The sequence below is a fragment of the Misgurnus anguillicaudatus genome, chromosome 17 (genome assembly GCF_027580225.2).
Source record: "Misgurnus anguillicaudatus chromosome 17, ASM2758022v2, whole genome shotgun sequence".
Classification (NCBI taxonomy): Eukaryota; Metazoa; Chordata; class Actinopteri; order Cypriniformes; family Cobitidae; genus Misgurnus; species Misgurnus anguillicaudatus.
The window spans coordinates 33,184,101-33,198,738 of record NC_073353.2 but is presented as its reverse complement, the minus strand read 5'-3'; the positions used below and the strand labels follow the sequence as shown (position 1 = coordinate 33,198,738).

At 36.9% G+C, this 14,638-nt stretch overlaps 1 protein-coding gene across 2 annotated transcripts in view; it reads left to right on the top strand.

Moving 5' to 3' along the window:
• Positions 1-14,638, top strand: part of nab1b (NGFI-A binding protein 1b (EGR1 binding protein 1)) — a 31,196-nt gene that overhangs the window by 4,305 nt on the left and 12,253 nt on the right. The window contains exons 2-5 of one of the 2 annotated variants that reach the window (XM_055215425.2): positions 2,322-3,130; positions 5,068-5,201; positions 9,215-9,266; positions 14,190-14,309. In XM_055215425.2, the coding sequence (XP_055071400.1) occupies positions 2,324-3,130; positions 5,068-5,201; positions 9,215-9,266; positions 14,190-14,309 (1,113 nt within the window). In that variant the 5' untranslated portion in view covers positions 2,322-2,323. The remainder of the gene's footprint in view (positions 1-2,321; positions 3,131-5,067; positions 5,202-9,214; positions 9,267-14,189; positions 14,310-14,638) is intronic. The other variant, XM_055215426.2, reaches the window with a different exon arrangement.

The window sequence follows — 14,638 nt, the reverse complement described above, 5'->3', positions numbered from 1 at the left end:
TCAATAACAGGTGGAATTTTGTACAAATGTAAAATGACTTCAGTATAATTTCACTTTGAACATAGGGAGCGCATTGTTACTTTTTGACCCCACCTGCAGGGACGAAAGTAACACACAGGTGGGTCAAAAGTAATGCAACAAAACAAGATGGATTTTTGTGTTACACTTGTTTTTAGTAAATATACAAGACTATGACCTCGTTAATATGTAGCTGCAAACATTTTATCATTTACCTTTGTAAAAAATAATGAAATTACATTTTCATTTTAAATTTCAGTTTTATTAAATGTTTCAAAAGCAAACGACAGTACAAACTTGAATTGTTAAGAATAAAAAAAAAATATTGAATATGAAAATTAAATTAAATCAAATTAGAATAATACCAACTTTCAACATATACAACACTATTGATCAGTATTGTAACACATGAAACGAGAAACAAAATGCGTTACAATAAAAAATGACTGCTTTTGGAATACTTCTCATGGTTGAAAACACCTTTCTGTATCTACACGCGGAAAACAGTGAGTAAATAACGCGATATTTGTCAGCTCTTTCAAAGGTTTGCGTGCTAAAGATGCTGTCATAGTTTGGGATGCAAATGTTATCAGGGCTCGGAGAAGATCGCTTTGTTACTTTCATCCTGCGTTACTTTTGCCCCGGTTCTCCCCTATATTTCTTCCAGTATGTTGCATATATGTGCAAAGTATAATTTGCAAATGCGTTACCTAATTCACATTGACAAAATACAATTTACTAACCCAAACTGAGATGCATAAAAGTGTGTTCACAAATTCATTAAATGTTTTTTTATTGAATTTGCACTTGCACATTGTCACTCACTTGTGGATACTGACATGTTCATGTGTATTTTGTGAATATTTATTTGCTTTTGTTAATGTGAATAAGGTTACACATTGAAAACAATTATATTGGTAATAATAATCCATACTATAGACTCATAAATATCAACTTGGGCCTCACGATACTATTCATGCTACGATACATGGGACGTTGTACATGCTGCGGCACGGTACATATTGCGGTATATTATGGTGCTTTTAAAGAAAACAATAAATAAAAATTAAGCTAAACTTGCTTTATAACTCCTCTATCAAAAAAATTAAGTGCATTATAAAAGTAAACAAAAGTCTTAAAACTACCAAAATGGATAAAACAATCTGAAGGGCTACTTTTTTGATATAGTGTACACGAAATATTTTTGTTTTACTTCTTGATTTTATTTTATTTTACTTGTTTTATCATTGTTTAAAATGTTAACATACATAAAAGAAGCCAAGCTAGTATAAAAAATATGTAATAAATAAATATTAAAATTGAGACTCTTAATAGAATCTGCTTTGGCGGGCACATCACAGACTCCAAGCAGGCAACCACTCCTTTAAAATGGTTTGCATGACATATGAAATGTTTTTAAATATACTAGAGGTTGGAAAATTGACACAGCATGGTCAAAAATATATGACCAGTTAGCTTTTTTAATATTGATGCACAGTCCTAATATCAACACACTATCTACTGGTATTGGAGGACATGCTGTGCCTTTTCCCAATCTCTGGTATCATATAATTTCCAAACGTTTATAGCTATATAATTTCTAAAACTCATCTCGCACAACTCGCAAATGAGCAAACAAAGTGAGTTTTGCTACCATATTAGTATGCATTACAGTGTCTCTTACAAAGTTTGCTGAGAGTATTATGTGCGGTTGTATGTTTGGCATCATCGTATAATCCTCGGATCCTTTTAAGGAAGAAGTGGGTGAATTAAAGTGAAATGCAGAACTGTATCACTTTAGCATGCACACCTACTGGCCCACTCCCACACAAAACTCCATTACCCCACCTCCCTCCCCTGCAGCCAATCTCGCTCTCATTGCGGCTGCTGTGCATCAGATCCTGATAGTGGCAGCTGTAGAAGCGGGATCCCGGCAGAAACAAATGAGGCCTGTGCCGAGAGAGCCCACCTACGCTTGCTGCAGAGGTGGAGTGTGGCATGTGACACTCCCAGCAGTTCAGGAGCCTGACAGGCACGCTGTTATAGTCTTCAATACAGCCACACATTTTTGCCTCCCTCCCACCCTCCGTAGCAGGCAGTGTCATCTCTTTTTTAGCTCTTTTGATTCTGACCTGCTTCCCTTTTTGTTGTGTGTGAAGTTGATATTGTGTTTACATGTAATTGAACACTTAAGGGAACTTTTATATGGCTCACAACTGTCCTGTCACTGTTCTTGCATTTTTAAAACTCAGCCAGATGAAAGAGTGACCAAAAACTAATATTTTTTCTTTCATCTCTTTTAGGTATGGCAGCGACTTTACCAAGAACCCTTGGAGAGTTGCAGCTCTACCGCATTCTTCAAAGAGCCAACCTGCTGTGTTACTACGACGCTTTCATCCAGCAGGGCGGCGACGATGTTCAGCAGCTGTGCGAGGCCGGTGAGGATGAGTTCCTTGAAATCATGGCGCTCGTGGGTATGGCCAGCAAGCCCCTACACGTCAGACGCCTACAGAAAGCACTGCGTGACTGGGTCACAAACCCTGCCCTTTTCAATCAACCCCTCACATCCCTGCCCGTCTGCAGTATTCCTGTCTATAAGCTACCCGAGGGGTCACCTACATTGTTGCCCGGTAACGGCGCCCGTGGTGAAGCTCAAAGTGTGAAAGTGCCCAAATGTTTGGCGACTGCTTGCGTAGACCCTGGAAAAGGAGAAGCGGGTAACGGAAGTTCTTCTGCGACAGTTTCGCCCCTCCAGAGCGGCAGCGAGCCGCGGTTTTGGGCCAGTCACGGCACGGAGAGCGAGCACAGTCTGTCCCCTGCAGATCTGGGCTCACCGTCTTCTCCTCGGGATGGGCTGGAGGTGTTGGACGTGGCTGCGGTACAGTCCGTGGCGGAGTGCGTGGAAAGAATCTCACAGACTTTGCCTAAGAGTGACCCAGGAGAGGTTAAAGAACTGTTGAAGGGAAATAAGAAGTTAGCCAAAATGATCAGCCACATCTTTGATATGAGTGAGGAAGATCCCCATAGAGAAGAGGAGATTCGCAAGTATAGTGCCATATATGGCCGATTCGACTCGAAACGAAAAGATGGAAAGCATTTAACTCTGCACGAGGTACTTACAATAAAGCTCCCATCACTTTGGATGCTTTTGGTATTTGAAAGAATAATTCCACTATATTTTTTAGTGCTGGGCAAAGATTAATCGATTAATCGCATACAAAATTAATAAATTAAATCTAAATATATATATATATATATATATATATATATATATATATATATATATATATATATATATATATATATATATATATATATATATATATATATATATATATATTTATTTATTTATTTATTTATTTATTTATTTATTTAGATTTTAATATAGACGGTTTCAGCAGTAATAACACGGCTTTCGTGGTCATCACGTAACTTTCGGTAAACTCTGTGAAGAATAGATAACATAAAGTCCTTTTAAAGTAGTTCATTTATATAACAAGCAAAATAAACAGCACGTAGATTACATAGGAAGCCAAAACATTTGTTATTTTCTATGAAATATTTGTTTAAGACTTCAGTTTCAGCAACTAGTCAGACCATTAAACAAACAGAAACCGAAAATAAAGTTCCGACCAGACGCTTATCGTGTCACTGCACGTGCGCCGGATGAAACGGTCTATATTCTATATAAATAAAAAAAATTAATATATATAAATTAATGAATATATGTATGTGTGTGTGGTAAATATACATCATAAATACAGACTGTACACACACACACACACACATATTATGCAAAAAAATCACTTTTATTTTTGCAATTAATCGCGATTAATCTTTGCCCAGCACAATTTTTGTACCCTTATTCAAACCGTATTTCTTCTGTGACACCCAAAAGGAGCTTCTTTGAAGAAGTTACTTTTGTGGTGCCTTCAGACTTTTTGTGGTGCCTTCAGACTTTTTGAAGATTAAACGCTTCAGTCCCTAGTTGTATTTGCGTGTAACGAGCAACCAGTACTTTCTTCAAAAATGTTGTCTTATTGGGCTGCATGATATTCAATTAAATGCTGTGTGCGATAACTTGCTAAATAATGCAATATGCGATAAGATAATAGTTTGTAAAATCTGTTTAAATTATAATGAAAAATATGGACATGGACTTTTTCCATGTTTAAGTGGTATAATTGGGTCCCCAGTGCTTCCATCAACCTAGAAAATGTGAAAAAGATCAACCCAGTAACTTAGTTTTGGTAAACTATTCTCTGCAGGCATGTGAAAAATTGGTAATTGAAATTTGGCTCCCCTTGTGATGTCAGAAAGGGATAATAACGCCCCTTAATCTGCACTATCCAACCACAACACTGCCATTTAGTGCAGAGATCAGCTCATTTGCATTTTAAAGGACACACCCAAAAACGGCACATTTTTGCTCACACCTACAAAGTGGCAATTTTAACATGTTATAATAAATGATCTATAAGGTGTTTTGAGCTAAAACTTATGTACTCTAGGAAAACCAAAGATTTATTTGAAATCTTAAAAAAGTCTTGTGAAATGTGATGTCCCCTTTAAATGGTGTGAGGAAATTTTCTGCTATCTTCAACAACCTACAGTAAAGCTTTGAATATGCATAACCTTTTAAAGTTTTAAAATAATTCAGCTATTGCAAACTATTGTGATATTCATGCTTGTGATATATCTTGCAGCCCTAGAAGAAAGTCATGCAAGTTTAAATGAGATGAAGGCAAAGGGTTTTGGGTGAACTTTAATAATAATTTAATAATTATTATTAATAATTATTTTATACAATAATATACCTAATTTAACAGTTATGCTTACACATTTGGCAAGCACTTTAGTCCAAGTTTCTTAAATTGCATTTTTTATCAGTATTTGCACCTTTGCATCAGCGTGATGCTCTACCAAATGAGCTACAGGGACCCTAATTGGAATTCAGTTATGTAATTCATTTTGGTCTTTCAGTCTCATCGGGATCATGCGATGTGCAACTAATGTAATTCTTTAAATGTGTTCCTGATTTTTACACAGCTCACAGTGAACGAAGCCGCAGCCCAGCTCTGTATGAAGGAGGTGGCATTGCTGACTCGCAGAGATGAGCTTTTTGGACTGGCGCGTCAGGTCTCCCGAGAGGTCACCTATAAATACACCTACAGAACCAGCAAGTAGGAACTTTCTTCAATCATCAAACACCACGTTTCACTATTTTTGTTGCACTTTTTTTATTTTGTGGATTTATATTTTTTAAATTTTTCTGCCATATGTTACTGGATTAATTGCATGTGATTTAGCCTTTAAGCCACCAAAAAGACAGATAGCAAATGCATCAAGTCGAGAGCCGAGCCAGGATATCAAGTCAGCTTTGTTTATGGCTTTTGTGTTAAAGTGTGAAGTAAGGGACTGAGGTCTTTGGAGGGCTTGGAACACTCCCTACTAAAGGTTTTATCAAGCAGTCAATAGTTGACATCCAAAGAGAACATACAGGTGTATCCTGGATTACCAGCCTTGCGTGTCAGAGAATGGAAAATTCCATTCGCCGTTACGTAATTCCAGGCGCTCATTGAAACCTTTCAATCAAGATTGCATCACAGCAGTGGACTGCGTGTTGCGAAAGTTATCTAGGCCAGGTTGACTTTAAGTGTGTGTCTGACGTCATAATGAGATTTGCGAAAAAAGCTACAGTGATTTTTTTGTAACATGTTCCAAATTTAATTATTTTGGCAACATTTTAACTGTGATTACATAAAATCATCATATGTAAAGAACATACTGTGAAAATATAACTTTGATATTTTTAATATTAACTGAGTAAGGTCATGTCAAAGATTGAAATCAATTACTGAAATCAGAACCTAATCTCATCATTTGTGACCCGTGCTGGTAAATTGAGTCGGAATGAGCAAATTTTCTAAAATTAGTTATTTATATTTTGACTTTCTCTAGACAGACCTGTTTAAAGTAGAAAAATTAAGTTAAAGAATTTTGAAGGTTCAAAAACAAAATCACTGCATTCATACTTTAAAATCACCAGTAAAACAATGTTTTAAAATGAATGCAAGTAGCCGAATAAAAAAGACATTTCTTTTAATTTAGAATATTGAGACAAAACATCTATTAAAGGTCCTGTTCTTTCGGTGTTTTTGAAGCTTTGATTGTGTTTACAGTGCGCAATATATCATGTGTTCATGTTTCGCGAGTTAAAAAAAGCGGTATTTTTCACACAATTGACTTATCTGTATACCACTGTTTTCAGTGTCCTCAAAACAGGCCGATGTCTTCCTTGTTCTATGAAGTCCCTCCTTCAGAAATACGTAACGAGTTCTGATTGTGTTGTTTGTTTAGTTTGTTGTGAATCGATAGCAGCTTAGCTTGCCGTTAGCTTAGCTTGCCGTTAGCTTAGCTGCCGACTGACATATTCCTGTGGGCGGAGTTTACTCAAAAAACTGTTCTACTGATGTCATTAAAGCAGGAAGTAGAGGACTGTAGTCCAAACCGGCCGTTTGCTGTAGGCTTTGAAAGGCGAATTCTGTTAAAGAAAATATATCACCTGGCAGTGAACTTTGACATTTTACAGGTATTATTTATGCTATTATAGCAACATTACACACTAACGTGACCTTTAAAATAACATGTATTAAATAATCACATTACAAATACAAATATTTGCTTCTAACTAACTGAAGTCACAGATAAGAAGATGCCACTCGACATTGAGGGCATAGCACAGGGTTTCTCAATTAGTTTTCACCACGGTCAAATTTCTTGCTCCGCTATTCTTTTTGTTGTTTTTGATGCTGTTTTTTTTAACAAACAAAAAATCTGGATTTCCATGCAAGCCAACTGTTCCTGCTCATCTCCACACTGCTCAGAGTTTGAACCATACAATGTTTTTCCAGTTACAGATTGGATAATTTTTTCTATCAGAAACATAGGGGCTACTGTCGCTTTAAGAGCAAGTTATACACAGAGTCACATAGTGCAGCCTTTTTTCCTAAATTTCTTTACATGCACTTTTAATTTCTGCATGTTTTAAAACCGAAACCAAAATGTCACATGCAAGTGGGTGGACACGCATCTTTGTATAAGGGTTAGGGTAAGCATTTCGGATGGTACACCTCTCAAAAAACGTACAAATAAAGATCATTTTGACTGTGTTTATTGACTATTTAGAACATTGGGATCGCCAGACTAGGGCTTAATGTACTTGTTTTTATAAAAACCTCAATTTCGACCAAAATCGACATTTATACGTTCCTTTGCCTCTAGCTCAAAATAAGACTCAATTGCGACTCATTTTGCTAGCGTGGGTCACATTAGATTATGAGACTTTAGTTTGGATTTCAAAGACAGTGTCACAAATTCTTTTCAGAAATACATTTCATTGCAATACTTTTTCCTAAAAATTAGGGGTGGGCCGATACAATCGATATTAGTCCAATATTGGCAACAATGATTGGATCGAATATTGTAGAAGTCGGGGATTACAATCCAATCCAATACCAACACAGACCTTGTCATGGCAACTAAAGCGCGACTTGCTGAGCAATATGAATTTGCACAGAGTTGCACTTTAAATTGTCCAAAGTTACACCTTAAATTTCATTTTATATTTTTGTGCTGATTAACTAAAAATGTTGCTACTAGTCTGTGTGAATCATTTAAATAAAAATAAAGCAGCAGTATTGCACAATGTTTCACTCTTGGATTTGCACAGTCATTTGTTGCACAGTAAAATTTGAGTTTGAGTTCTGTAGCTCTATTTAAGCTTTTTGTACGGCTGGGTGATTCTCACGAAAACTTGGTTTTAAAAATGTCAAGCATGAAAATGTAAAAATTGCTTAAATTTACTTTTTTTCCCACCAGACATTGAAAAACAAAGTCTGGAGTAAATGGGAACATTAATTTAAAAACTTTTACTTATCATTTAACACTTTTTGTAACATAATTTAAAAAATTAGTCCTAAAAAATCTCATTAGCGCAACAGTCAGAAAACATCAACACTGACATATTTTCAAAATGACATGACAAACCTGAAAGAACATAATTTGGAGATTCTGCACATGCATTTAAAATCAAAGTATTATGCTTCTATTAATTAAATTAACATTTAATAAGCATCTGTTGCGGTAATGATAATCAAAATGTCGTGTAAGCATTCTGACGACGACAATATTTCAAATTAACTATAAAAAAATGATCTTACCTGGTAGCCATCTTGAAGTAACTGGTCCATGTGCTTGGTCACTCAAAATCAAACTTTATTAAAATTCTGTATGTGTGCTTAAACTGTTCTCAAAAAGTGTTGCGGAGGATGAGAACATCAGGCATGGACACATCATTTTCCTAATTTTTCTTCATTATTATTATACATGAATATTCAGTAAATATATTTTCTGTCATCTAAAGTAGTCTAGCAAAACATCCATTTATTTTTTTTCTTAATATTTTTGTTTTAATTTGATTAAATTACAACATAACGCATGTTCAAACACAGCCGAACACATTGCAGTAATGAGAATTTCAGCAGAAAATGAGATAAAATTTACAATTATAAATTCTTATGTTGAAATCACACATTGTGCAAGGTAGAACACAGTATTGTGTTAATTCTGATGCTTTTTATTGTTACTATATTACACATTTTAAAGCTAAAATCATTAGTGCCATGGTGTTTCAATGGTTTCGTGAGAATCACCCGGCTAACAAATGTGTTATTTGCAGCTTAATTGATTAAAAGGGCGATAGAGATGGTATCAGACATGAAAAAAGTGGTACTGGCCCAGCCCTACTAAAAATGAAATATTTCTAAATCTAGGACCTTATCAATGTTGGTTTAAAAATCTGAATGCTATATAACCATTCGTGATAATAATATGAATTGCTCTCCAAATGAGACGACCAATTAAAATGTAATGTAAATGAGCCTCATGTTGGAAATGAAAGATTTTAAATAAAACATTTATTTGTATATTGCATTCCACAATACATGTAGCTTTACTAAAAATGCATGTTTCTACATTACAAAACCAGAAAAGTCTGTTATCAGGCGATTTCATAAATCCAAGATTATTGTTGTTATTACTCTAATTTATTTAGGTACAAATTATGCAGTGGCTAAAATGGTTAAATTCCTAGCATTTTATCCCTGCTTATATCACTTTTTCTTCTTTCCTACAGATCTCGATGTGGAGACAGAGATGAGCCGTCCCCAAAGAGGATCAAAACAGAAGTGAGTAAAATTACTTCACAATCTCTTTACTTCTACACAGTCTATACGGACCAGAACTAAACTTTCCAACCGAATTTCTCAAGTTGGTTTGTTACCGTCGCGCGCCGAGTTGCAACTCCAACACCAGCATGCAAGGAAATAGTGGGTAGGAGGCAAGATTGACACTGGGTGGGTCCAGTGGCTTTTGTTTGCATAGCTGCCTGTCTGCATGCTGAGATGTGTAGGAAGTCTTTGCAGGAGCGTGCGGGGGAGATCCATCAGGATTGCCTGTCACGGTGTAGGGGAAAGGTCAAAGTTCAGCCTGCAGAAGTTACAAAGCGTCAGTGTTCGCGAGCCCACTCCCTCAATCGCACCTTAAATCCGTATTTAGCGTCTCATTATTTTTCCATAACCCACACCTCCGTGACTTTATCAGAGTTATACATAGCAAACTGATTCCTTTGTGCTCTGCTTTTGTATCTATGGCAGCTGTCCATTCAGGGCTCTCTTGTGACATATTTGATTACCGTCCAGTCTTTAGATCTTTTAACATCCCACATCAATGTTATGGGATGGGCTGGTGTCTCAGGAAGTGCAGATGGTTACCCGACTCACCTCTGCCTTGGTTTCAATCTGCGTACGTACGGGCACAGACATGTGACCGTCTCGGAAAATCGGTGGTTATTACCCACCCCGCCTCTAATGAGAAATGAGTACGCCTCGTACAACGCTGTCAGTCTGTGGCAAATTACTGGGTGCCTTATTTTTCCCCCTAATTTGCATTGTTACTCACTTAATATTGCTTTTACGTCACTTTAAGAAGTCATGTTCCCACACTGAAGCTGTGAATGAGCACAATTGTTTTGTAAGCCACTGTTTCCTAATAACCCAAAAAGAATTACTGATAATTGAAATGATATTGAGATAATATTGAAGCTAAATTAGTAGCATTATTGCTTTAAAAAGTTTCTTCAAATTGCAAACTAATAAATCAGACAATCGCTCTAGGATGAATTTTCCACGTTTAACTCATTTCAAAGGTTTAACATTTATTAGTGAGAAAAAGCAACCCCCCCTCCACTGTCCCTGTCTGGCCTCGACTCTGCCCACACTACACTCCCATCCACACCAATAAGAATAAGCCACTCGCCCACATGCACCCAGACAAGGTCCAAATGAGATCAGTTGCGCGCCTACCCGTATTCTTGATGTAGAAGTGACATCATTACGTGGGTGCGCTTGGAATCACCCACACCCATGCATTTGCGCAGATACCGCAAAGTGAAAAGGGGCCGATTCTTGAGGTACATGCGTATACACGCAGGCAAACAGACGTGTGCACCTTTGTTTTTAAGATCAGCCTCCGTGTCACGGAAGAGAAGATCTCTTGACTATTAGGAGTGGCTCGGTGACTTCATTGTTGCAGTGCGAGTGTTGGCTAACTTGCGTCAGAACTGTTAGTAACAGTTAGCTCTCCGCCTCAAACCCAACACCCAGCTAGCAATGAAAAGACTGGAATGTTTTGCTAGTTCGTAGCTATAGTGATGCGTGTAAACATTTGGCGTTTTGCTCCTGTAGTGACTTGGACGTGGAGGCACGTCATACAAAATGTTTAGGATGCGGCGTGTCCGTTGATTATAAAGATTTGTACGAAACTCATCCGGTGGTGGGACATAAGTGGAATGACCTTCATTAGATATAATCTGACCTTTTTGCTCGAGAGGAATGAAGTGTTTTTAGTCCATGTCTGTGAAAAATGAGTACCGTAATGCTTTGAAGTTATTTGCTTGAGATTTATAACATCTCATGGAATTTTTTAAGGTTGTCTTCAAATGTCACCTCTAAACCACGGGGCCTTGAGTTTGAGGTTTATTCAAAAATACACATAAGCCATAAATGAAAAAGTTTCCTCATAATTTAATTTCCCTCGTGCCATTTTCAGATGTATTTGAATTTCTTTGTTGACAAATAATTTTATATTAAAATGCCTTTGTGTTATTTTCTTATATGGGGGTCAACATGGCAAAAGCTCCAAAAAGCACATCCATCCATCAATAAAGTAATCCAAATGTTGACTCCCATATAAGAAGATAGGGGTGATTTAAATTATTCACTTTACTTTAACTCTTACTGGTAAAGTGTGGAATTATTAAAAAACATTTAATATGCAGGGCCAGTTTTAAATTAGCCATTTATGGACCCCGACATTGTAACCATTTTGGCTTTGTGGTGCTGTTGAAATTGTGCTGTTTGTTGGGTATATTGACGTGCCACATGCCAAGTGGGATTTGCTAAACTAATGGTTTAGGTTTATAGCTGGACAATTAGTTTGCCTGACCAATTAATAACTGAGGGGAAACCTATTTTAAAATGATATTATTACAGATGCATCGTATCATATTAAATTTGTTCACCCATACAGATACTGTTGGTGATTATTCCAACTGAAATCCGACGATACCAATAGTTTTGTGGTTATATTAAAGGAAAACACCGCCATTTTTCAATATTTTACAATATAGTTTGGTGGTCATATTAAAGGAAAACACCACCGTTTTTTAATATCTTACTATGTTCTTACCTCAACTTAGACGAATTAATACATGCCTGTATTTTATCAATGTGTGCACTTAATCTTTGTACAGCACGTCGTGAATGTGTTAGCATTTAGCATAGCCCCATTCATTCCTTAGGATCCAAACAGGGATGAATTTAGAAGCCACCAAACATTTTTCCCTATTTAAAGACTGTTACATGAGTAGTTACACGAGTAAGTATGGTGGCACAAAATAAAACGTGTTTTTTTTTAAGCGGATAAAAAATTAGAACTATATTGTATGGCGGAAGAGCACTTTGACCTCGGGCGCAGTAATATTGACCGAAGTTTGAGCAAGAGAGGAGTAGTCAGGAGTGATGATGTTATTGCGCGCCGAGGTCGAAATGCTGCAAACTAAGTGCTCTTCCGCCATACAATATAGTTCTCATTTTTTATCCGCTTAGAAAAAAAGTTTTATTTTGTGCCACCATACTTACTCGTGTAACTACTCATGTAACAGTCTTGAACCCTGGAGAACCCAGAAAAATCTAAAAACCCACTTATTCTATTGAACAAATTTGACCCCATGGGTTCTCCAGGGTTAAATAGGGAAAACATGGAAGTGTTTGGTGGCTTCTAAATTATCCGTTTGGACAGGGCCGGCCCGAGGCATAAGCGAACTAAGCGGCTGCCTGGGGCCTCGTGGCCACCAGTGGGCCCCCAATCGCTTTTCTTTTTTCTTTTACAATTAAATAACTTAAATTAACATACATTTGAGTAATAGAGCACGGAAAAACAATGTTTTTATGCTGCACCATTTGTAATTCGTCCACCATCTGTATGTGCGTGTGCCAGCGTGCATTTAAGTGCACTCAGTAGTGCACACATGGAGAGATGCGTTTCAGAAAGCAAGCAAACATAAAATCTTTCTGTTCTTGACAGGGCACATACAAACAAAAGGATCTCCACAGTATTCTTTTTCCAATAAAAACATTTGTTTATGTCTTAGGTTTATGTATAGATTAAGCAGAAACCAGGTCCGTGCTTCTCTTAAAGAGACAGTAACCTCAATTAACCTACTTAAGTCTGTGTCATTAATGTTAATCAAACAATCCAAGACAAAGAGAAAATCACTTCTGTGTCTCTAAAAATATAATAATTATATTTAATTCATACAATAAAGACAGTGTTATGATTCATTTGATTTGATTTCTTTACCTAATGCTAATTTTAGCCCTTACTTAATGTGCAACATTGTTATTTTTATAAATGTTTGTAATTTCTTTATTTTTAAATAAATAAAAAAAGTCGAGGGGGCCCCCAAACACATTCTGCTTAGGGCCCCTAAAAGGCTCAGGTCGGCACTGCGTTTGGATCCTAAGAAATGAATGGGGCTAGGCTAAATGCTAACACATTCACGACACGCATTACAAAGATTAAGTGCACGGATTGAAAAAAGATAGGTATGTATTAATTTGTCTAAGTTGAGGTAAGAGCATAGGAAAATAATGAAAAACGGTGTTGTTTTCCTTTAACTTGATTAAACTTAATGCAAGTTAGTTCTGAATGTTATTCATTCATTCATATAATGACCATTAATATCGAACATTACACTAGTGATGTTTCTTTAAATTTTCTATACACAGAGCTTAAATTCATTGCATTTTTCTGTTCTCTTGATGTATCAGACATGACTATCGGCTGTTTTTTAACTATCGGCCGATAGTGTTAAAAATAGCTTTTTTCTACCGACACCAGTGCATCTCTAATAATTATTTTTACAATTCTTTTAGGCTGTGTCTGAAATAGCTACTTATACCCTTACATAGTGCACTATTTGAGGGGTCAGTTGTCCAAAATCATAGTGGACATTATCGAGTGCACATCTCAAAACAATGATGAGGCCTATCGTGCTTTCATAGCACTCAGTGTCCAAATTCACTTGCTTGTTTTCATTCACTCCTTTAAGTTAACTATATGAGTGCTATGGCTGGGCGGTATATCGAGTATTTTTACCCAACTGTCTATATCGGTAAGGTGTGATATATCCCTTCTTCTTTGCAACAGAAGCTCTCCCAGAAATGTACACTGAGGTCAGACGTATTAAGCTTTCCAACCAGCTCGCATGTTGTGAAGGTGTGACGTCTCACATGAGGCTTTGACCAGCATGTAAACATTTATTCCACTTGCCGAAAATACAGAGATATTGATCATGTATTGACATTCATACCAAAATTACAAAGATATTAATTTGGGTAAATATCACCCAGCCCTAATTAGTTGATTAATATAGGGAATATTGAATGAGGGGGACTGTTTCGGAGACAGAAATAGCACTTGCGGTAAACAAAGCATTTAACGAAGACAAAGATCAGTTAAATGTAATATCTCACACTGTTGGTCTACAGGAGGGATGTTTTGACCTTCAAGAGGCGCTGCAGGCAATTCACATGCGCCAGGAGACCCTTAAGGAGCAGTTAGCCCACGCAAGATCTAAGGGAGAGGAGACGGTTGGGCGGAACATCCAGGTGACTGACTGCATTATGACTGTGTGTGTGTTTATGTGTGTAGTATGTGTAGTGTGTTTATGTGTGTGTGGGAAAGGAATGCTCTCAGGCGCCTGGCTGACTCCATCTTCTTGTCTTACTACCACCAAACGTCTCGCTCTGGTATCCAATCATGCTGGTTTTCGGGTCAAAGTGTTTCACCTGCCCTCTTGTCCCATTTTACGCAACCTGTTTTTTTGGTCAAAAACACGTCATGTCTTAAGTGGAAGTATTGTTATTTAATATTTACAGTCCTCAGTTAGTAATTGTTCTTACCAATGAGAAAAATATTTTCTTGTGGATAGCAATGA